Source organism: Cydia amplana, chromosome 6 (assembly GCF_948474715.1).
Source record: "Cydia amplana chromosome 6, ilCydAmpl1.1, whole genome shotgun sequence".
Classification (NCBI taxonomy): Eukaryota; Metazoa; Arthropoda; class Insecta; order Lepidoptera; family Tortricidae; genus Cydia; species Cydia amplana.
The window spans coordinates 9,751,022-9,775,337 of record NC_086074.1 but is presented as its reverse complement, the minus strand read 5'-3'; the positions used below and the strand labels follow the sequence as shown (position 1 = coordinate 9,775,337).

The following is a 24,316-nucleotide window of genomic DNA, read 5'->3' as shown; positions in this document are numbered from 1 at the left end:
AAAGCAAACTGATTGTACTCTTTGTGAAAGCGGAAGGATTTTTGGTTAAAATGGCTAGATAAATTGCGCTAGTGCCTCTTGCGAGTGATTGGCTAATAGTAATATGTAGTTAAAAAAAAACAATCGTAAGCCGAGGGGTCTGTTGCTAAATGATGAGTAGTTATTGGTATTTCAAAATTTCTAGCCATCTTTCTCAATAACAAACAAGAATAATGTTGACAAGTTCATACCGATACAATATCACCTGCTTCATTCACACTACGTTTAACGCACTTGCAGTTTATACAGATATAATTTACATTTATTCTCAGTCATTTGTTACAAAAGCAAAAATCCCCGAAATGGGGATAATTTACAATCTAAAAATATAAATAAAATACTTGTTTGTCACAATCAATCTTTACATGTGTTTAGTTTTGTTGGCGAAACTAAACAGTTTTTGAGGTTTAGATAAATACAAATCAGTACATTCCTCATGGTTGTGGCACTGCTCCAGTGCCGCGGTTAGTCTCGCCAAATTAAATAATGTTATTAAGCATATTTGTCTTTGTGACAAATAATATTTTACATACATCGGTGTATGCTGGAAGTGTAACAGACAAATTCCATTTCAAAGGCACATCCTTACAAGGCTATTATAGCCTCATGATTTAAAAAAATATTCATGTAGGTATACACATGAACACGTTTATATTTGTACACATTTACATCAACTGAAATTTTTGGCACTAATAAAACAGTGAAAATGAAACTAAATCCAAAGAATCCAATTGGTTAATGGTTATTGCTAATAAAACCACTGCATATAATGCCGAGAAAATTTAAGGAAAAAAAATGCAATCGGCAGTATCGTTAGTAATATAATGAGCATCCTGAAACTCTTATTTAAAATCTCACCACGTCAATTCCGTCGTGTAAACGTGAGTATCTGACATAAAAATAAACTTAAAAATAACAGACATGATTCAGTTGCAGTTATTAGGTCTACAGTTTATTTATAAGCGTATTGTAATCTAGTTTAACGGTTGTGGGAGCTTAGACATATTACTGCATCAATAGTAAGTTAGAAGCGATTTAGAGCGTCACTATATTAATATAACGTCATCAGACGGTCACTACGCTACGTCCTCATCGTCATTATAATTTACTACTCATACACAAATAAGCTAAAATTAGAGATAAGTTTTCGTGTTCAAGATATAAGCAAAGGGTAATGAAATAAAACGATGTTTATTGAAGAGCTCCAAGTGCCAAGTCATAGACTAAAAAGTACGCAAATAAAATTGCGAGACCGCGTCTGCTTAACTACAATAGGCGGTGCCCGGAGCGGTCCGAGCACGCGATAACACGTCGATTGAAATGCAATCCCATATAACTAGTCAGCGTCACGCCGCGGGCGCTCACGAGTCGGCCGGCACTTCCCACTCCGCCAACCCGCGGTCCACCAGCTCCCTATTCAGGAATATCACTTGCTGGAAACGAAATAGAAAAAGGCGTTTATATCGTCTAGCCACTACATGACAAAAAAACCGGCCAAGTGGGAGTCGGACTCGAGTTCCAAGGGTTCAAGTGGGAGTCGGACTCGAGTTACAAGGGTTCAAGTGGGAGTCGGCCTCGCGTTCCAAGGGTTCCGTACGTTGCACAGTGAAACTTGAGTGAAATGTCTTTAAAAAACCCGTAGGGTCGGATTAAAAACCAAGTAATTACTCCGAGTTGTGTTGTACCAATTTGTGCCATCCGCGTATTCATCGATATTTACCGTTTTCATTTTGGATCAGACAAAAATTATAAAATTTAGCGTTTTTGACCGAGGGAAAGTTCTGTCTGACCGCTGACCGTACGTTCGATAGAGATACAGTGAAACCTGGTTAATTGGCACCTGGATAAGTGCAAAACCTGAATAATTGCAACCAAAGGTCCGTCCCCGGTCACTTAAGACCAAAAGGCCTCTATAATTGAAATTTCGTAACCTCTATAATTGCAATTTTGATTTGTGCTTTTCGTAATTTCGCTTTTCGACGATTTTTTGAACCTCGTTAATTGGCACGACCTGCTTAAATGAAAAACCTGGTTAATTGACAAAAAATTGCCGGTCCCTTGAGTTTGCAATTATCCAGGTTACACTGTATTTCATGTTGTTACAGATAAAGCCGGTAATGGTTTATAAAATTTTTGGGATTATTGTAAATTAAAATATGTATGACATTGCAATGCCCTGCCAGGGCCCATATGACTCTAAATGTACCTAGTTATAAGATCTGTACTACACTATGGTTGCAATATATAAATGACTAAATGACTAAATGTGATGGTTGTACCTGTGGATGGAGGGTGAGGTAGAGGTGCACTAACGGCAGGCCGGCCTCGTCGTAGCCCGCGACCTGCGCGTGCAGCAGCTGGCCGGCCGTCAGCCCCGCCATGATGCGCAGCGCCTCGCTGCTCCACTCCGGCTCTATACACCGTTCATACACCACGTTATACAGTGTGTAAGTCCAATACGGGCAATAAATTAAACCAGATATAGAATTTACACGTCTAGTCATTAATTAAGAAGTTTTTTTAAGTTACACTTAATTATGACCCCGTAATTATTTTTTTTCCGATGTACCGAGCAGCAATGTACTGCAAACATTAAGAAACATAAGATGACATGACATTACGAGATACGAGCTTTTTATTGTAACTGCCAACAAGCGTTCACAGTTACTTTAAAAAGCTCGTATCCCGTAACTTGTGTAGTGTATTACATTGCGGGCCTAATTATTTTGTATGGTTAAAAAATTCATTGTATTTCTAAGTAAAATCTATCTCAATATACTTCTTAGGTCCTGTGCTAACCACCGTTTAAATTTTCGCCCGTATTGGATTTACACACTGTACAACTAATATGTATACTTATAACTAAGGTCTCATTTAGACGGTGCGAGAACTCGCATGCGAGTTTCATTACATTGCGTCGTTTGAGCGGTCGGCTGAATTGATGTAATCTCAATGTAACTAAAATCGTATACGAGTTCGCGCGCCGTCTAAATGAGCCCTAAGGGCCAGTTGCACCAACCAAAATTAGCGTACGGATCAACGTCACTCAGCAGTGAACTGTGAGACTTCCCATACAATAAAATTTACCGTAAAACGAGGTGACTTTAGGAAATTTTGGGGATACTTTGATAGTTTTAAAACTGCCACTAAATTATCATTATTCATTATTTTCTCGAATTGTTCGTGTAACAAGTTAGATTATTATACATACTTGTTTACCTACTACTAAAAAATCCAAATAAAAATATGTAACGGCTGAAAAACTGAAATATCGAAGTCGCCCCTGCATTTGAAAATCACCCCGGTTTACGGTACTGATAGTTAAGTGCACCCGACCCTTAATGTACCATTGCCAGACAAAGGGAACTTTTGTATAGGTATATGAGGAACTATAGAAACAACCATAAATAAAAACAATTTTGACGGGGCGTATTTTGAAATTTGGAGCCCCGGGCCAAGACGTTTCGCCGCCCCAGAAGTCAAGGAAGAAAAACAAAATGCAATCCGCTAGGGGCGGCATATGCCGCCTCATGCCGCCCCTGAGGGTTGGCGCCATACGCCCCTGAATCTTCTACAATGCGTTAACCGCCATGTTTTAAATTATGAAATTTATTTTGTTTTTAAAGTTAAGGTAGAAAATCAAATGGATTAAACCCATTTGTCAATTATAAAAACCTCAATGTTAATTTAAAAAAAAACGGATGTGATAATGGGTTGGTAATATCGTTTGTTTATATTTATGGTTATTTCTGATGACTATCAACATTTACTATGAGACATTACTCGTAAGAGTAGGAAAATAATGAAGCAAGAGCAATATTAAAAACGGGGTGGTGGATTAGTCATAAATTAGCAAATGCGTTTATCCCAATTAATATATTTTTATGTAATTCAAAGGTGCGATTCTCTAAACTAAAGCAACATCAAAGCTTGCCCCTATCTCTATATTTCGTTTTTTAGTATTAGAAAGAACTTGAAAGAAGGTAAGCGATCTTGACATGTCTTTTAATTGAAAAACGCTTTTTAAAAATCAGTAACAATTACTTATGAAAGCAGAATGAAAGCGGAAGCAAATTCATAATTGTTACATATTTACCGTAACTTATTTTTAAAATGTGTTTTTCAATTAAAAGACACATCAAGATTGTTTACCTTATTTCTAATGCTAAAAAAAAACGAACTATAGTTTAGTTCTATGAAATTTGGCTTTAAAGGGCTGACAGACTGACATCCAGGGCAAACAAGAATTTGACAGAATGGACTGACAGGGCAAACTACGCTGGCGCCATCTGTTAAGTTCTCATGGGGATAGGTGCGAGTATGTCCCTTTTGGAGATTTTCTTAAGGGAATGAACTGTTTATTTCATCTTAAGGTGGTCCTTAAGATAAAATAAACAGTTCATTCAGTTTAACACTGGTTATGTTGCCAAGAGAATCAAAAATCATTCAATTATATCAGGATGTGTCAATTTTTTAGTCACGACCAGCCAGCCTATTATGGATAGCTTTATCCATCTTTATCCACGTGATAAAATAACTCTCACTGTTTAACACCGTGGGAAAGAAAGTGACGGACACCGTTTTATCACGCTGTCACGTAGACAAGAACGACCATCATATCCGTACAGCATGTCTAAATTATATCTACCTGCCTCATAAGTCATAAGCATAGTTACCTACAAATAAGCAAATTAAAATTGCCAGAACAAAATAATTGTGGAAATTCATTAAAAAATTGGTAAATAAAAGAAGATTGAAATGATGATAAATACAGAAAATAAAGTAAGTAAGACTCGTGTGGTACGTACTACGACTATAATTGTGAGCTTCAGTTAAATTTCTGTTGCATTAATGTTTACGATAACTCTATTTGATGACTGTACTTTTGCTACATGGTCAGTGTCAAATAAGCGTCTGTAATCGAATATAGGCCAATATTGCCGAGAGTGCCGAGACACAATATTAATCGTAGTACTGTAACAGTAGTGATATGTTCTTGAATAATACTGTAAGTGTCACAATACTAAATATTGTAGACCACAGCTTCACACATAACCAAATTTACAAATAAAACAAGCATACAAATAATATTTAGTTTTAAATCAATTGCGCGAGTGTGTTTGGCAGTGCGATTAAAACGCAACGTAGAAGATATATTTGTACTTTTATACCATATTTCACTGCGAAAAATAGATGACGTTGACCAATAATGGTCAGACATAAAAGCACGTACTAATCGCGTCGTCAAACACACTAATCTTCGCTCGTATTCATATTTTGAGATGGTACCTCAGGAGTAGCCTCGCCTCGCAAGACCCACATTTGTGGCCTACGTATTTACATTTTAAGCATTGGGCCTTACGAAGTTCACGTAAAACACGGCTTGCTCTAAAGAAAGCCATTTTCCTTATTTCTATTGTCAAAAATAGAGACTGGAAAATGTGCACAATGAATTACTTACAAGCGTGAAAAAAGCATAGTTAATGAGAAAATAATAAGAACAGAAACAGTGAAGTATATGACTTGTCGCAATTTGCTGCACATGAAATATTATTAATTCACAAACATTATTTATAGGAAATGAAATGTCTTTCCACCTACTTTAAAAAGGCGATATTAACAGTCAACAACAAGCAGATAGATAAGCAAACAAATAAAATTAGGCGGCTATAATGTATTAATGATATCGAATTAGGGAATGCGTCATCGCGATTAACATTATGGGCATTTATTCAACAAAGCAAAGGCGCTTCTTATACAGGGTGACATTTAAGTAGTGATCAGTAATATGTTTTTCTAACTCCATAAACAACGAGCAATTTAATGCCCCTACTCTTACTAAAATCAGACAAGATTTTTTTATTTTTTTGTTTATTTTTTGTCATTTATTTTACTTTTACAAGTGGCAATGTGGTATTTAAACAGCTTTTTAAGATATTTCAAATGAAAAATTAAGTAAATTTTATTTCTAACTGGGACAAATGACAAAATTGATGTCAATGACAGTTCCGATTCAAAGAGGCGATATTTACTAATTGAAATATCTTAATAAGCCGTTGTAATATCCTAAATCCACTTATAAAAGTAAAATAAATGACAAAAAATTAAAAAAAAAAATGTCTGATTTTAGTAAGAGTAGGGGCATTAAATTGCTCGTTGTTTATGGAGTTAGAAAAACATATTACTGATCACGACTTAAATGTCACCCTGTATAGATTTTGGTACACTGACCCGGCTGTTGCTATCTCTATTGCACTCGCATAATTATATTGCTGTCCCGCCCATGATGCCGGTTGTTAATGTCACTGTGCGAGCGTGATAGCAATATAATAATGCGAGAGTCAATGTACGAAAATTATATGGAACGCGTCTCTTCTTTAGACATGTCATAAATATCATTATTGACTAGCATGCATCGAAGTGTAAGCAATAAATAAAATTAAAAATTAGTTCTTATTAGGTTGATAAACTTTTGTTCTGATAATGCCATTAACATGCATGAATCTCCTAAGGTGATACCATAAAGTAGTTACAACACGATGTTAAGAAATTATTATCTACTTAAAACGGACTTATTAGCGTTTAATTACGAGTACGTGTTAAAATTACGTTAGACCTGTTTAAGAGTAATGTTCCTTTATGGATATTAACATTATAGAAAGATGTTCACATAATTTGATGTAACGAATGGGTCGTTTTTGGTTTTTAGATTATTATAAGAATTAGGAGAATTTTAAACGCTCAATTATTAAAAAATGTAAAGAAGGGGTCATAGCTATGGTTGATATGCAGAAAATTGTGTCAAAATATTTTCAATAATATCCACAGAGGAAAAAAGGCGGTTTACAGGTGGTCGTCCACTTTCATCTTAAAGAATGTTATCCTTGTTCTTTATAACTCTTCATAACTACTGTCTGGGAGATCAGAGGTCAAACATTTTAAAGTGATTTATTTTTAATGAAGTATTTTTTTACAGATCTATGAATGGTAATAAGCTTTAAAGAGCGAATTATGATTTTGTAAGGGATTTAGGCGACCGAATAGCAAAAGTTGATCAACCTAGGGTCTCCCCATACTTATCGACGCGGTTTCGGCGAAAGCCGATAGTAAACAGCATAAACAGGTAAGGTTCGGTTCGGCTCCGTTCGGCCGTCGACGGCCGACGCGTCGGCGTCTTTTTCGCTCTTATTGCGTGGACATAAAGTTTCATTTCTATTGGCATTGCCGATTCCGCGTCGATAAGTTTGGGGAGACCCCTAGGCGCTACACCTCAGGGATCGGATACCGGTATTTTTTGTATGGGAACGGAAACGGTATTTTTTCGTTCTTTGCTAATTACTTCATTTCTAATTGGGCAATCTAATAATACGAAGTCGTAACCTAAAAACACAACTGAGTCCTACATTTCGAGTATAAAATAATTCGAAAAATATTCCGATCCCTGCTACACCTTACAATTCGGCAAGCAAAGGTAATAAATGTTGTGAACCGTTATTTGCTGGCTTGACGAACGCCAGAAGAGCCTCGGTGGCCTGGAAGGGCAGGGTCATGAAGTCGGAGCGGATCTGCTTGAGCTGGTCGTTGTCGACGGTGAGGTACCCGCCGAAGTCCACCAGCTTCACGATAGAGGTGTCCTGCTCTTCTGAGGTTGAGATCACTTGAGCGCGGTACCAGTTGTTCTCTGTGGGCGCCGCGCAGATGGAGCCCTCTGTTCAATAACAACGATTTAAGATAATATTTGGAGGTGATGCAGATCTAAATAAAGAACATTTTCCTCGCGTTGTCCCGGCATTTTGCCACGGCTCGTGGGAGCCTGGGTCCGCTTGGCAACTAATCCCAGTAATTGGCGTGGGCACTAGTTTTTACGAAAGCGACTGCCATCTAACCTTCCTCATGGGGTAAACTAGGCCCGTATTGGGATTAGTCCGGTTTCCTCACGATGTTTTCCTTCACCGAAAATCGACTGGTAAATATTAAATGATATTTCGTACATAAGTTCCGAAAAACTCATTGGTACGAGCCGGGGTTCGAACCCGCGACCTCCGGATTGCAAGTCGCACGCTCTTACCGCTAGGCCACCAGCGCTTCATCTAAATAAAGAACATAATTCCAAATTTAATATGAAGGTTAATACTTAAAACACCGTTCCTGTATAGGACTATAGACAGCCTTCTCACACTTTAAATGTCAAAATGTGTTATACATATGTATTTATATTGAGTGAGAAGGCTATGCAAAGTTCAACATAAAAACCTGTTTTTTACATCGCTACAACGCAAATAAATGCATCACCTGCATTAGTGTAATAAACAATTTATAATCAAGAGTCAAGACGAATAGTATTCCAATTACGAATACACGTGGCGATTACGAAAGGTCTCATATCAGCTAGATTTTACGACTAATAAATAAATAAATAAATAAAATCATTTTATTTCGGACATAAATCCATAATCTAATCTAATTAGAATAAGCGTTGCAATATTATTATAAGTTTATAACGAAGGTATTGATCCGACAATAAAATAAATATTCTATAGATCGTGGAAAGCGTAACAAAACTAGTTTCATGCTTCAGGTTAAGGATTAATCGTTATTTTATTTTACAAGCGGGCAAAGCAAAGTTATTGTTTTAACTCCTTGTGCTGATATTGATATCCGAGGAAGCCAAAGACTCCAAAATGGAGCGTTGCGAGAGTTCTAGGGTTAGATAAACTTTGCTCCCGAGTGAAAGACGAAAAGTTTCATCACACCAACGTGAGGAAAATACTAACTGTAAAACATTACAAATAAAATTCAAATAAACGTTATTAAATATTTAATAAGTATTTATCATTAAAAATCATCATTTAAAAGTCGATTCTATCGTGTGGTACTATACAGCACGTCCACGGATGATTTTATCGAACGAGCGAGCGAAGCGAAGCGAAGTTCTTACATTCGACTTTGAACACACGGCTGGCTAGGGGCACGTCCCGGCATTTCAATGTTTTTAAGCTGAACTTTCAGAGGATAGTTTGATACTCAATAACTTAAGTAAATGTGTTCTAATTTAAATGAAATTGGGTGAACGTATAGTCGAGGGCATTATATTTTAGTCATTAAATTTTGAGCTGGCTTGAACAAGAGGTTATTGAGCTAGAAGAGCTTAAAATGCTAAAAAGCCATTTGTGAGGGGTCTTGCTATTCTGGTCGTTTTAATTGCAAGAAAGTATGGTCGAGTTTGGTATCAAATGAAAGTGCTCGGTTTACACATTTAAAATATTGTTTTTTTAAAGATTTTTTTTGAAAATTATGACAATTTTGGAATCTAAGATGGCGGCCATGCACTGTCATTAAATCGTAATGGATATCATTTTATAGGTTTTAGGGGGCGCAGATTTCGAAAATGATGATCATTTTGGATTCCAAAATGGCGGCCATGCACTCCATGCAGTATGTCATAAAAGTCGTCATGGATATCGTTTTATAGGTTTTAGGAGGCGCAGATTTCGAAAATGATGACCATTTTGGATTCCAAGATGGCGGCCATCCAGTATGTCATAAAAGTCGTCATGGATGTCGTTTTATAGGTATTAGGGGGCGCAGATTCCGAAAATGATGACCATTTTGGATTCCAAAATGGCGGCCTCATGCAGTATGTCATTAAAGTCGTCATGGATGTCGTTTTATAGGTTTTGGGGGGCGCAGATTTCGAAAATGATGACCATTTTGGATTCCAAAATGGCGGCCATGCACTATGTCATAAAAGTCGTCATGGATGTCGTTTTATAGGTTATAGGGGGCTCAGATTTCGAAAATGATAACTATTTTGGAATCCAAGATGGCGGCCATGCACTATGTCATAAAAGTCGTCATGGATGTCGTTTTATAGGTTTTAGGGGGCGCAGATTTCGAAAATGATGACCATTTTGAAATCCAAGATGGCGGCCATGCACTATGTCATAAAAGTCGTCATGGATGTCGTTTTATAGGTATTAGGGGGCGCAGATTCCGAAAATGATGACCATTTTGGATTCCAAAATGGCGGCCATGCAGTATGTCATTAAAGTCGTCATGGATGTCGTTTTATAGGTTATAGGGGGCTCAGATTTCGAAAATGATAACTATTTTGGAATCCAAGATGGCGGCCATGCACTATGTCATAAAAGTCGTCATGGATGTCGTTTTATAGGTTTTAGGGGGCGCAGATTTCGAAAATGATGACCATTTTGAAATCCAAGATGGCGGCCATGCACTATGTCATAAAAGTCGTCATGGATGTCGTTTTATAGGTATTAGGGGGCGCAGATTCCGAAAATGATGACCATTTTGGATTCCAAAATGACGGCCATGCAGTATGTCATTAAAGTCGTCATGGATGTCGTTTTATAGGTTTTGGGGGGCGCAGATTTCGAAAATGATGACCATTTTGGATTCCAAAATGGCGGCCATGCACTATGTCATAAAAGTCGTCATGGATGTCGTTTTATATGTTTTAGGGGGCACAGATTTCGAAAATGATGACCATTTTAGATTCCAAGGTGGCGGCCATGAACTATGTCATAAAAGTCGTCATGGATGTCGTTTTATATGTTTTAGGGGGCGCAGATTTCGAAAATGATGACCATTTTGGAATCCAAAATGGCGGCCATGCAGTATGTCATAAAAGTCGTCATGGATGTCGTTTTATAGGTTTTAGGGGGCGCAGATTTCGAAAATGATGACCATTTTGGATTCCAAGATGGCGGCCATGCAGTATTTCATAAAAGTCGTCATGGATGTCGTTTTATAGATTATAGGGGGCGCAGATTTCGAAAATGATGACTATTTTGGATTCCAAAATGGCGGACTTGCACTATGACATAAAAGTCGACATGGATGTCGTTTTATAGGTTTTAGGGGGCCCCGATTTCGAAAATGATGACCATTTTGGTATCCAAAATGACGGCCATGCAGTATGTCATAAAAGTGGTCATGGATGTCGTTTTATAGGTTTTAGGGGGCGCAGATTTCGAAAATGATGACCATTTTAGATTCCAAGATGGCGGCCATGCAGTATGTCATAAAAGTCGTCATGGATGTCGTTTTATGGGTTTAAGGGGGCTCAGATTTCGAAAATGATGACTATTTTGGAATCCAAGATGGCGGCCATGCACTATGTCATAAAAGTCGTCATGGATGTCGTTTTATAGGTTTTAGGGGGCGCAGATTTCGAAAATGAAGACCATTTTGAATTCCAAGATGGCTGCCATGCAGTATGTCATAACAGTCGTCATGGATGTCGTTTTATAGGTTATAGGGGGCTCAGATTCCGAAAATGATGACTATTTTGGAATCCAAGATGGCGGCCATGCACTATGTCATAAAAGTCGTCATGGATGTCGTTTTATAGGTTTTAGGGGGCGCAGTTTTCGAAAATGATGACTATTTTGGAATCCAAGATGGCGGCCATGCACTATGTCATAAAAGTCGTCATGGATGTCGTTTTATAGGTTTTAGGGGGCGCAAATTTCGAAAATGATGACTATTTTGGATTTCAAGATGGCGGCCATGCAGTATGTCATAAAAGTCGTCATGGGTGTCGTTTTACAGGTCATTGTCATCATTTTCGAAATCTGCGCACCTGTTTCAAATAAGATATAGATGCATCCTAGTAACTCAACAACATCTATATCTACTATCGAAATGTACTTTTGATAGTAGTAGTACGAAATGTAATCTGAAAGGAATCAAGTAATGCATTCCTGTAATGAGGAATCGACATTGATTCCAATTACTAGTAATTGTAATATTCGAGAAATTGATTCCTGATTCCTCAAATGGAATTGTACTTAGTAATTCGGTATTGTTACATTACAAAGTACCTAATCTGGGAATCGGTAATCAGATTAAAAAGTAATTTCAAGTAATCGTGGAATCAGGATTCAATTACGAAATGCCCATCTCGGACTAAGTAGCACTGCATTCAATTGATCTTTTTGACGAACCGCGAGTTCTCAGTTCGGGGCGAACTACTAGTTATTTCTTTTGCGGTACATATTCATGAAAAGAAATGTACTTTTATGTACTTATGTTTTAAAAAAATGTACTCGCACGGTTTTGGCATAGCGACATACAGGTTGTGGTCGTGCTGAGTAGATACTCCCTGGCACGACCACACTATATTTATGGTTAATTTAATGGTCAAATGAATACAAAACAAATGTACTCAAATTGTACTATCTACAAGCACATCAAAATGTGACAGTGGTACTGCAAAAATCGCTGTCATGATTTAAAAAGGTGAACCTAAGGGCTGATTTAGACGGCGCGCGAACTCACATGCGACTTTCATTAGATTGCGGGTTTTGATCGGCTGGTTGAAAAGCACGTAACCAACAGTTCGCCATGTAACTAAAATCGCATGAGAGTTCGCGCGCGCGTGATGTCTAAATGTGGGATCATCTAGTATGTCAAAGGGACCTTATTGTCGATGGCGTTTACGCCGCACTGCGACGCGCAGCGTTGTATTTGTATCGGAGCATCGTTTATAATGGCGGAAGCGCCATCGACAATAAGGTCCCTTTACATAGATGATCCCACATTTAGACATCACGCGCGTGCGAACTCTCATGCGATTTTAGTTACATTGCGAACTGTTGGTTACGTGCATTTCAACCAGCCGATCAAAACCACAATGTAATGAAAGTCGCATGCGAGTTCGCGCGCCGTCTAAATCAGCCCTTAGGTTCACCTTTTTAAATCATGACAGCGATTTTTGCAGTACCACTGTCACATTTTGATGTGCTTGTAGATAGTACAATTTGAGTACATTTGTTTTGTATTCATTTGACCATTAAATTAACCATAAATATAGTGTGGTCGTGCCAGGGAGTATCTACTCAGCACGACCACAACCTGTATGTCGCTATGCCAAAACCGTGCGAGTACATTTTTTTAAAACATAAGTACATAAAAGTACATTTCTTTTCATGAATATGTACCGCAAAAGAAATAATAAAATCATCCGTGGACGTGCTGTAGTACCACACGATTCTATCAGCATGTTGGCTGCCAAACTCAAAATTTGCATCAGATTACTTTGCCACACATGTGGATAAAATGCAAATTTCTTATCAGTTTTTGAAGTACAAAGAGAGCCTTTACGATCTGGTGTGTTATTTTACTTATTACGATTGTCACCCCGCGCGCCTCTTCTCTATTTGTGTACGAGTAAAAAACGGCTATAAAATATGGATAGTAGTTTCCTGTGTAAGGACTATAATAAAAGTACCTACGCCCTACGCTTAATAGAATCAGGCCAAAATTATCGCCGTGTTTTTGAGTTCAAATAGCAAAATTATCGCCTCTCATCATGGGCTTCATTTAGCCTTTTGTGATTGTCCCCGTCCTTTAACAGCGCGCTAATTATCCCGCAAATAATCTGCGTGCAAACTAGTTTACTGGTAATAAAAAAAAACGATATTTGCAATGTTGACCTAGATACGAACCGGTTAGTTGCCACGGTAATCCAAAAAGTAGTATGTAAACAAGTTTAACATGGACATAGGCTATTTTTGGTTTGGCAATAGTTATGTAGTTTACCTTTCACAGGGCGTGGCAACGCGGGCACATCCGGATTCTGGTAGGTGGCAGCCATGAGGCGGTGCAGCGCGTGCAGCGAGGGGAAGGTTGGGTGCAGCGGTTGTTGCAGGAAGAAGTGGCCCGCGCTCACCAGGCACGTCATGATCGTGTCGTTGTTGACCGACTCCACGAGCTGCAACTGATGTGGTGACGCATAAATGCTCGCAGCCACGTTCGTAAGTGACCGATTACCATTGTAATGGACGAAGTTGATATTTATGGCAAGCGTAAATGGGCTTTTTCGATATTTGAAAACCCGATTCTTTCAAATATGGACATTCTTGGGCTCATTCTACCCAGAATCGACAGCACTCTCCATCCTACCATTAAAAAAAGATGTCCCAAAATGTCCATTCCATTACGTCACGTTTTTAGTATGAGAAAAATGTTCACTTGTATGTAACGTGACGTAGTGGAATGTACAATTTTCATACAAAATTTTGGGACAATTTTTTTTATCATCACGATTGAATATGCTAGTGATTCTGAGTTGAAAGAACCCAAAAACACCAGGATCTGGGAGAATCGGGTTTTCAATATTTATTTTAGAAAACGCCCAAATGGGTGATTGAAAAATGAAAAACTACTTTATTAGATATGAAATATTACATTATGAAAATGATAACCATGTGGTTCTATTTCTATTAGAGTTTCTAGACCGACACTCAAAAATCAATTTAATTTTTAAGATAAAGAAACGTCTGCGACCGTTGCTATTAAGCTTAGAATAAATTTAAAAGTGGAAAAATTACTGTCTTGGGTGAGACTTGAACTCGCCGCCTCTGGGTCGATACTCCAGCGCTCTGCCATCTGAGCAACCAAGACCTCATCCATAGCCAGCAAATCTCCAGATCCCGTGGCCGTGATCCAGAGGCCGTGAGTTCAAGTTTTACTCAAGACAGTAATTTTACCACTTTAAAATTTATTCTAAACCCAAAAATTAGTAACAAACCAACAAATGAATACTTGAATTATTTAATTTACTTACTTGAAGGAACTCTGGGACAAGTGGTACAAGTCTTTGATACAATTCTGCACTAATTTCTTGTAAGGAAAAGTTTGGAAACCTTTTCTCAGGGAATTTTTCCTTGATCATTTCTAATGCTGCTTCAATTTCACTTTGTGTTCCTGTAAATATAATTAAACATAGTAGTATGGAATTATTTACTATCATATTTATTATTTTATGTAAACATGTACCTCCTTATTCATAAAACTTAAGCCAATCTCTGTTAAATGTTGTCTCTTTCTAGCAAAACACAAATGTCAAAATGACAGATAGTCATACGTTTTTGCCCATGAATTTGAACCACTAAGGGCCAGTTGCACCAACCACATTTGACAGACTGATCAACGTCAGCCGGCGCGCCCCGGCGCCTTGCTATGAAACTTTCCATACATACAAATTTAGCGAAATCTTTAACGATACGAACGGCTTGGTGCAACCGACTCTAATTCCGTCTTTTGTATTTTCTTTTGTGCAATAAAGATTAAACAGATAAAGATAAATGTCACAAATGCGATCTTTATCCTCACCTTCAACTGCACAGATCTTTTGTTTCACAGAATCCGGATGCCTCCTGACGTACACGCTTGCACCAGTTTTAGCTTTAATTTGGGTTACAAAAGAACCCTGTTTTCCTATTAAAAGACCAACCAGGGTCTGAGAAATTACAAATTGATGTATTCTAAGCCCAGCCTCAGTGGGCACAACGTTCATGCCAACAGGTGGAGGGCTGGCCGCTTCTGAGCAACCTTTTCCACTGTCACTTGAGCCCTGAAACATAGTCAACATGTCAATATGTGGAGAAATACAAATATCATAGCATTTATAGCAATTTGCGAAACGGAAATGTTTAACAAAGAATGTATGTATTTAGAGACCACAGGCATTTAATTCCTATCCTCACAATAACACCTTTTAATGTGTCACCAACAACAATTTTATTATATCATGTGGCAATTGTTATGGTAATAGGTATGCATGAAATTACAGCCCAATGAAATTGGTTGTTGCCTGTCCAAGTTATATAAAAACACAGCCATAGGACAAACAAAGATGAAACCCAGTGAAAAATGCATAAGCACCACCCAAACCTGAAGCTGGATTAAATCACAGGAGGTTTTTCAAAATGTGTAAATAAAATTTTCATCAACTTTAAAGTTAACTAAAGGGAGAATTTCGAAAGCAAGAGTTTATTAAGTATACAAAATGATTCCAATGATTACCTCACTATGGTTATCAGAGAAGTGACACATTGAAGGACTAGCTAACATAGGATCAACAGGACTATGGTTCGCAGAATCTCTTTCAGAAATGCGTCTGGCTGGTGCTGTTGAGAACCTATTAGTACCATTGTCACTTCTATCACTAGATTGATTATCTAAATTATTAGTGTGTGTATTTTCTGTATCAGCTTTTGTACTCTCCTCAACTATTTTCACATCTAAAGCTGATTCCTGCGTCACACTAGATGTCTGAGATGTTTCTATTGATTCAGACATTCCATTACAGTCTTCCACACTTGTGCCATTAGCAGATTTTAGTGACAAATTATCAAGTTCATTTTTAATGCACGCCATCTCGGATTGAAGCATGGAAATCTGTTTTGGTGGTGACTCCTTTACAATAAATGAGGCCTGTTTAGTGCTAACTGACAAGGTTTGGCTGCCAACAAATGAAGATTTCTTTTCTTTTTCTATAGACTTCTTTCTTATTATCTTTTCAATCTCCATGTCAATCTCTTCATCAGTAAGCTCTAGTGGTGAGGATCTCTGAGAGCTGCTGCCTTGAGGTAGAATGTCAATTGGTGCAGATTTAATAATGGAGCGTTCTGCTCTACCCAGTGGGGATGCTCTCTGAGCTTCAATTTCCGCTTTCAAGGCTTCTGCTAGTTCCTCCTGCAAACTCTTTATCCTTTCTCTTCCACCTGGGTCAGATTTGGCAAATTCCCTCTTTTTTCGTAACCAGAAAATCCCAAACAGCACTGCTATAGATGGGACAGACCACATAAACAACTGGCGACAAGGAACCATCGTAATGAGCCACTTTTATCAACAATCTAAAACAAAAACTTTACTTCAGGATATTGTTAACGTCAGTTGAATTAAAATCTTATTTTTTAATGATACTAATGATTGTGATGACCTGTTATAAAATATAAATATATATATATATTTTTTAATCTTAATTTTTAAAGGGGTTTTGTCACACAGTGACTATGTCACCCCTGTACTGAGATCAAGTAATAATGTAGAAGCGTAGCATTACTACACCACTACATTATTTTTAAGTATAGGTTGCACATCATCCTGGCCTCGTCCGATAGAGGCGATGCCAGGACGACGTTCCGGTTTATAACTATTTCATAACTAACAAAACTATCTAACTTTTATATCATACAGCACCCTGAGGGTTTTGGTTATCTTTGCTGGTGGCCTAGCAGTAAGAGTGTGCGACGTTCAGTCCAGAGGTCGCGGGTTCAAACCCCGGCTCGTACTATGAGTTTTTCGGAACTTATGTACGAAACATCATCTGATATTTACCAGTTGCTTTCCGGTGAAGGAAAACATTGTGTGGAAACCGGACTTATCCCAATTGGGACTAGTTTCCCCTCTGAGCTGGAAGGTCAGATGGCAGTTGCTTTCATGAAAACTAGTGTTTACGTCAATTCTTGGGATTAGTTGTCAAGTGGACCCCAGGCTCCCGTGAGCCATGGCAAAATGCCGGGATAGTAAGAAGAAGGAGGTTATCTTTGCTGACCTGACATCACATTGGTGGAAAGTGAGGCCCTTCATTTAAATTAATATAAATAAATCATATAAATTACATCATTATATATTAAGAACTAAGAAGACACTAACCCCTTGAATTCCATCTCTGTAAAAATTCAAAAACATCTAAAACCTAGGTGTGTTGATTCTTTATATATTTTCTACACTTTCAAATCACCCAATATATTTTTATGCTGACCGAGGGTATCCCATAGTGGAAGTTGAGGAGTTAGTTACAATAAAAAGATTATCAAAAAAGATGGTATCAAATAATCTATTGTCAATTTTTTAGAAATTTAGTAGTTTTGTTTTTCAGTCATGTTCGAAAATAAATAGTTATGTACCATGCAAGCATTATTCTTTGTGCCTTATCTAAGAAAATTATAGATGACAGAGCTCACGAAATGTGGCTTCCTATGCAGGGTCCTTATGCTTCATGCGCAATAAAGACCTTTCTGACAGAATTTCAAATGAAAATGACCTTATTGCACTTGAAGCATGACTCTTCTGTCATGGAAAGCCACAAATTTGTGTAATGCATAAATATGTGACATAGAATAGCTAAAAGCGTAAAAGTCTACTGCCTTAAATTGTTACTTAAGTACAGAGTTGAGTATCATTAACCATGCACTAAACACATGAAAGATGAATTAAAAGCCACAGTCAAATTAGACACACTGATAATGATATGATGTGACACATTAAACACACAAAATGTAATGAGGGTAGAGATGTATTGAACGGATGAACAAGAAATATGGCACCAAATTTATTGGCATTACCACTTGACTACAAATCTAGAGATTGATAGAAAAGTAACATACCAATTAGATAACCTAACTTAATCAAAACATTGCTTTCCCTGCCAGTAAACTAAACACCTTCACACAAAAAAGAAACCAAAAGAGATGACTGAAGTTAATAAAGAAGTCACACAATGAGCATGTGGCAAAATCTAATATAAGATAAGAAATTGACCTACTTACTTTTGGCAAATCCATATTATTGTGTTTGCAACAAATCACATGGCAATTTAATGTGGGCGACTGAGCGCTTGCTGATTTATAGGTTATTGTCCTCAAAATATTATGTTTACTTAATAACTTAACAATTTGTCACATGAAGGAAAATATAATAACAACTATAGGAAGGATTTAAAATAATTGAGGTTAAAGATATCGTTTCTCTATCTGCCGCGCCGGCACACCGTCCGTCAGCGCTCCAGGCGATATGAGCCACGACTCGTGTTATGCGACTATCACAATCACTTTCCAACAACTGTATTTACGACACGTATACAGTGTATACGCTCTATATCAATCACGTTACATAAAACAAGACCATATGTATCTAGCTTTTCGGCACAACGAGTCCTCGACTGAGGGTCACGAGCAAATAGCAACGTACAAAAAAAACCTTCACGGGCAACACGTAAGCTAAAGGAATTTTAAAAAGGTTACGCAATTTTATGTATGTCGTAAACATATAATATATCAAGGATGTTATTATGCTCAAACTACTGAAAATGGAATAAGTATTTGTTTAGGTGTTAGTATTTAGTATCATAATCTACATCAAACCCCCATGACCATAATGTGGAATTAACGTCGCCGGCAAATATTTAGCATACTTACTTTGAAACCACACAATAAATAATGAATGTTATTCCGAAAGAACTGAAAAACAAGAAAATCAATGAGTTTACTGTTATTACTATCCAATTTCGCCTTATTAAAAATCCAACAGTCCACGTGCTCACAATGTTTTCCGAAGCACAACAAAATTCAATATGGCGATTGCAGATTTGCAGTATGGCAACATCTATTTTTTTTTTTTTTACAATTCTGGTTTGGATGCGCATACTTTAAGCCAACCTATAAATTTTTGAGGAGGCGTTTTTATTAAATTATACTTGGTCAACCAGATCTTGGCAGTAGAAAAAGGCGGCAAATTTGAAAAATGTAGGCGCGAAGGGATATCGTACCATAGAAAATTTGAATTTTGCGCCTTTTTTTACTGACAAGATTTGGTTGACCAGCTATATGTTCCAAGCGTTTCTTCTTGTTTCGTTGGGTTGGTATAGTACACAGGTATACATACTTGGTCAAGCAGATCTTGTCAGTAGAAAAAGGCGGCAAATTTGAAAATGTAGGCGCGAAGGGATATCGTCCCATAGAAAATTTGAATTTCGCGCCTTTTTTTACTGACAAGATTCCTTGACCAGCTATAGTTTATCATATTTTCATTAAAGGCCTGTCCAGGCGAGAACAATTTTTCGCCAATCTGATTCAATTGTTCGATCAAATCAGGGTTATAACCGCGAAAATCTAATTTCGAAAATTGGGGGCATCTTTCTCTGTCACTCTAATTATGTACACTTTCATTGGAGTAAAAGAGATCTCCTAATTTGCGAATTTCGCGCTACGCCCCCAGTGGCCCAGGTGGTACGGTGATACGGTCGCAAACGCCAATTTGACTACTTTCACCAATTTAAAATTGATGGTGATTATTGATTGTCCTCGTCTGGACAGGCCCTTATGCACGGATAAAGCCCGTAGCCGTCCTTAACGACTGAGGGCCTCTCGCTAAACTCGAATTTCGTTAACTGCCTCTCTATCGCCCGAATATGCAAGAGTGAGAGAGAGTAGGCGCACTGGCTACCAAGATTGCGATGGTCCAAAGTCAGCCTAGACCTAGGTAGGACCGCAATAATGCCAATAATTTTGGACCATCATTGTAGTTTATTCCTACCCTGTAAAGGCCCCAGTAGACAATGGGCCATCGCCGGCCACTCCAAACGCATTTATGCGTTAGAGGGAGCAAGTGATATTGCTATCTCATTCTACCGCATGGTTGCGTCCCTTGGAGTGGCCGGCGATGGCTCATTGTGTACTGAGGCCTTAACAACTGTAGGAATAAACTACAATTCGCGGTGCGTTGACGAAAGCCTCGTTCCTTAAGCACCCTCCACACTCGTCGTCGTCGTAGATTTCGCAGATCTGTGAACAGTGCGAACTCGACTCCACACTCGCGTTCGCGGCTTTGCGCAGGAGTGTGCATTACCGCTAATGTGGTAGGTATACTTTACTGAATCTAGGCATCTGGCAGCTATTCATTTGTGGACTTTGGAATAGCAAGTCAGCAAAGGTATCACCGTTTCGTTTATGAAAACTACAATATCTCTTTCAGCCTCTCATAATAAATACGGTTGTTAGAAAGAGAGGTAAATAGCGAACTTGTATTTTTATGAAATGCGACCGAGATGCTTCAGACACTGAGGGGCTACCGCGAAAACCGAAATTCGCAAATTGCGGGGATCTTTCTCTTTTACTCCAGTGTTAAGAAATACCAGAGAATGTATGGAATTAATGTATGGGGCCCAATACATTCCACGACTCTTCTCTTTCCGAACAGACTATATTTCAGGCGTAGGCATAATAAAAGGGGAGCCTTCGCCTTACAATACAATATCAAGAACAATGTTGTGGTGCTGTAACAAGAACGTAGGCGTTAGTATTAAATGCCTTTGACGTCACCTGGCTCTACTTTTACATGACTTTTACCCTAACCCATGGTATAATAATATACTCCGCCTGGTACTCCTCTTCCGACTTGACCTTGACCACGTGACTGACACAAGCTACGTCATCATGCGACAGCGCTATATGATAATATGCGATAGCGCTATATAAAGTGGCAATGTTATTGTGACGTAGGCTTGTGTCACTCTGGGAAGAGAAGACCATGTTTTATTAGACAGACTATGCCCTAACCAATGTAGAAAATACTAAGAGTGTGTGCGGAAAGAGAAGAATCGCGGAATGTATGGAGCCCAATACATTCCACGACTCTTCTCTTTTAAAAGATTATGTAAGTTATGTTGTATTTTTGGTATTTTCCTAAGAACATTGGAAGGTCTTTTTACAATTTTTAGGTATCTTGGGGTACTAGATTGATACCATTTAACATCCTATGCATTCAGTTTACAATTCTAAACCTTTGTTGACAGGTAAATAGTTGAACAAAATTATTTAGTAATTAAATTATAATTGGTGTAATAGTGTAAATCAGCGGTCGGCAACCTTTTAGCAGCCAAGGGCCACATAGTAGTTAACAAAGTTGACGCGGGCCATACGTTGTTAATATTTATGACTTTATCAAACATTGTTGTTTGTCAATATTACATACAAAATAGCCAGGGAGGCTCGCGGGCCGCAAGTCACAGGTTCACAGGCCGCAGGTTGCAGACTGCTGCTGTAAATTATGACTTAAATAGCCAGAATTTTATGACATCTTAAATACTCAAAATATGTTATTTAGATTCCTTAAACCCAGCTTCAATAGGTTTCTAGTGGCCAGAGGGCTAACCACCATTTTACTTAGACTATAAGTATTGCCATACTGCAATGAAATACCGCCTGCCTTCTGGGCACCTTGCACATAGATAGTGATTTGCGATTTGGGCCAAATTTTTGTATTTAGTAAGTTTTCTTGTTAATGAATAAATAAATCAATTTAAAGTGCCAATATAAACATCAATTAAGCAAATTCAATGAAGATTCAATAATTTTATTCTCTTGTTAAAGAATTAGATCAAAAATTACTATTTTATCAAATTAATTTACTTGGAAATATTACATGCTAACTTTTGTATGAGAGCCATTTCTTGGCAAAGAGTGGAAGTAGATATCAGAGCCAAAATTATTATTAGAAGAGTAAATATTTATGTTGAAACCTTTTATGCATTACTAAGTTGCATATTCAATAAAGAGCACACAACTTGTTAATGTCTGGTAATTAGAAGTAAATAATTACAATCAGTTTTGGTTTTTATGTTTAATAAGTTTAATTTATATACATTCCTTAAAACTTGGTGAAACAATAGCAAGTAAGAGGTGAATGATTAATCTAAGGAATGTTGCACAATATTATGATGTTGTTTGTGATACAAATAAATAACAATAGTGTTCACTACAAGTTATAATTTAGGAAATACAAAGAAAGTTCTAGACAATTTAAAATGAGGTTCATGAAATAATTTTGATCACTAAAATCACCAAGTCATGTTTATTCATAACAGGGAAACAATGTACACGGACTTACTGTAAACAATATAAATATAGGTTGACATTCTCATATAGCATCTACCGCATCAGCTTCATCTTCTGAACTAACTTCATCGCCAAATTCAATGTCCTCATCCAGGCCGTCCACAGAATAGACCACAGTCTCATTGATGCGCACTGTTTCTGGGAACTCTCCGTACGTCTTCAGATTCCTTGCCTCGTCAGGAGTGTACTTTAGGATGACATCTGCCTTGGCGTCTTGGTAATCTCGTAGGCCTATCAGTATGATGTCACCTTGGTTTATCCATACCTTTTTTCTTAGCTTCCCTCGAATATGACAGAGACGTTTTGTGCCATCGAAGCACATGGCCTCCAAGCGGCCATTACCGAGCATCTTTGTGACTTGGGCGTACTCCTGTCCGTCTTCTTTGAATACTAATTCACGCTTCTCAGTTTCATTCTCGTTCTTACCCCTTCTCCTGTTTTTACCTCCTTTTCCTTTATTTTTCGGCATGTTTTATATAATCTTGAGTACAAACATATACAATTATGCTATTAAAATCTCATGAATTTGCTTTCTCTGACTGATGTTCTTGACAAACAGCCACGCACGGTGTGGTTGGGGTTGTCAAATCACAAAAGATCCGTTCCAATCATGTTCCAATATAGATTATGTTAGTTCAGTGCTACCATACTACATTAACAAAGATAAAACCTTGCATTCGCGGTGCTGCTCGCAGTTTTGCAGCGCTGTTGCATAGCATTATTTAGTAACGAAGACAACTAAATTTAAATTTTCAGTGTTCGCGATAAGCCCTGTTATTTGATGGAGACTGATTTTTAGTATTTTTACACCATGAAATTAAGTGGAGTCCACGAGACAATTTTTCACCAATCTGATGAAATTGTCCGATCGAATCAGGCCGTGCGGACGCAAACGCCAATTTGATTCCTCGATGAAATCAGCAGATGCGCACACAAAAATTTAGGAATGCAAATTGGTGATTAAATTGTGTACGTGTGGACGCTAGATGAGATTGGCGCCAGTCATTTTCCTGATCAAATCGTTCGATTTGCCCAGCTCGTCGGACTACTTTATAGACCACCCATAAGTGAGAGCGAGTAACAGATCTCTTTCTCGCTCTCACTTATGTGTGTAGCGCACCAGGTGCGGTGCGGTAGTGTGTTATGGCTTGAAGAAATAAATGGAAAGTAAACTGAGGGGCTACCGCAAAAACAGAATTTCGCAAATTGCGGGGTTCCTCCTCTTTTACTCCAATGAAGGCGTAATTAGAGTGACAGAGAAAAATGCACACAATTTGCAAAATTCGGTTTTTGCGGTAGTCCCTCAGAGAGTGAAAATCTTTGCGCTTACAGTGCAGCCAACCGCTTTGTTTTTTGGTAATGGTATGCCCAACTTAACTTTTTTTTCTACGTACTACAACGCCAACGGAGATTATTTGAAAAAAGAAAATATTTGAAAAGTGAAATACTCATGTTAAAAACATACATACATACATGTTTTTAGAATAGATAGTCCCAAGGCTTATGAAAAGTTTTAAAAGCAAGGTTATTCCTAAAGAAAACTTCCTGTAAGTATATGTATTTCGTTGTTCCCCGACAAAATGTCGTTTTTAAAAAACATTATTAAATGTGAATAGTTATGTTACAATCACGTATTTTCAGCAGCTTACAATGAGCGTTGGTGTAGAGTCCGACTCGGGCGACTGTTTAACCGACTCCACCTCCGAAGACTATACAGACATGAGTACTGATGGTTCAAACTCCAGTTGTAGCAGCAATGTTGAATCAAATCAGAATGGGCCCTCCAA

General features: G+C 37.9%; 2 protein-coding genes across 4 annotated transcripts; both read right to left on the bottom strand.

The window, feature by feature from the left end:
• Positions 1-1,214: 1,214 nt before the first annotated feature.
• LOC134648829 (A-kinase anchor protein 1, mitochondrial) lies at positions 1,215-19,213 on the bottom strand. 3 transcript variants are annotated; one of them, XM_063503400.1, is made up of 8 exons: positions 19,053-19,213; positions 15,874-16,706; positions 15,181-15,421; positions 14,633-14,772; positions 13,606-13,783; positions 7,529-7,747; positions 2,319-2,452; positions 1,215-1,472 (listed from the first exon to the last, which is right to left on the bottom strand). In XM_063503400.1, the coding sequence occupies exons 2-8, from the start codon at positions 16,678-16,680 to the stop codon at positions 1,401-1,403; spliced, it is 1,791 nt and encodes a 596-aa protein (XP_063359470.1). In that variant the 5' UTR covers positions 16,681-16,706; positions 19,053-19,213; the 3' UTR covers positions 1,215-1,400. The 3 variants fall into 3 exon arrangements, with proteins under 3 accessions (XP_063359470.1, XP_063359472.1, XP_063359471.1); XM_063503402.1 differs by having other exon boundaries at positions 13,606-13,777; XM_063503401.1 differs by lacking the exon at positions 19,053-19,213 and adding an exon at positions 18,405-18,761.
• A 3,045-nt stretch (positions 19,214-22,258) lies between these two features.
• LOC134648782 (eukaryotic translation initiation factor 1A, X-chromosomal) lies at positions 22,259-23,132 on the bottom strand. The gene has a single exon (XM_063503336.1). It carries the CDS (start codon positions 22,996-22,998, stop codon positions 22,552-22,554), a length of 447 nt encoding a protein of 148 aa, XP_063359406.1. The 5' UTR covers positions 22,999-23,132; the 3' UTR covers positions 22,259-22,551.
• Between the last annotated feature and the right edge of the window lie 1,184 nt (positions 23,133-24,316).

Coding starts and splice junctions, on each gene's coding strand:
- LOC134648829 (XM_063503400.1), bottom strand. CDS start 16,680: ATGGTTCCTTGTCGCCAGTTGTTTATGTGGTCTGTCCCATCTATAGCA. Junction 15,422..15,873: donor TCTCTGATAACCATAGTGAG/GTAATCATTGGA, acceptor ACTATGTTTCAG/GGCTCAAGTGACAGTGGAAA. Junction 2,453..7,528: donor CGTCAAGCCAGCAAATAACG/GTTCACAACATT, acceptor AACGGTGTATAG/AGCCGGAGTGGAGCAGCGAG.
- LOC134648782 (XM_063503336.1), bottom strand. CDS start 22,998: ATGCCGAAAAATAAAGGAAAAGGAGGTAAAAACAGGAGAAGGGGTAAG.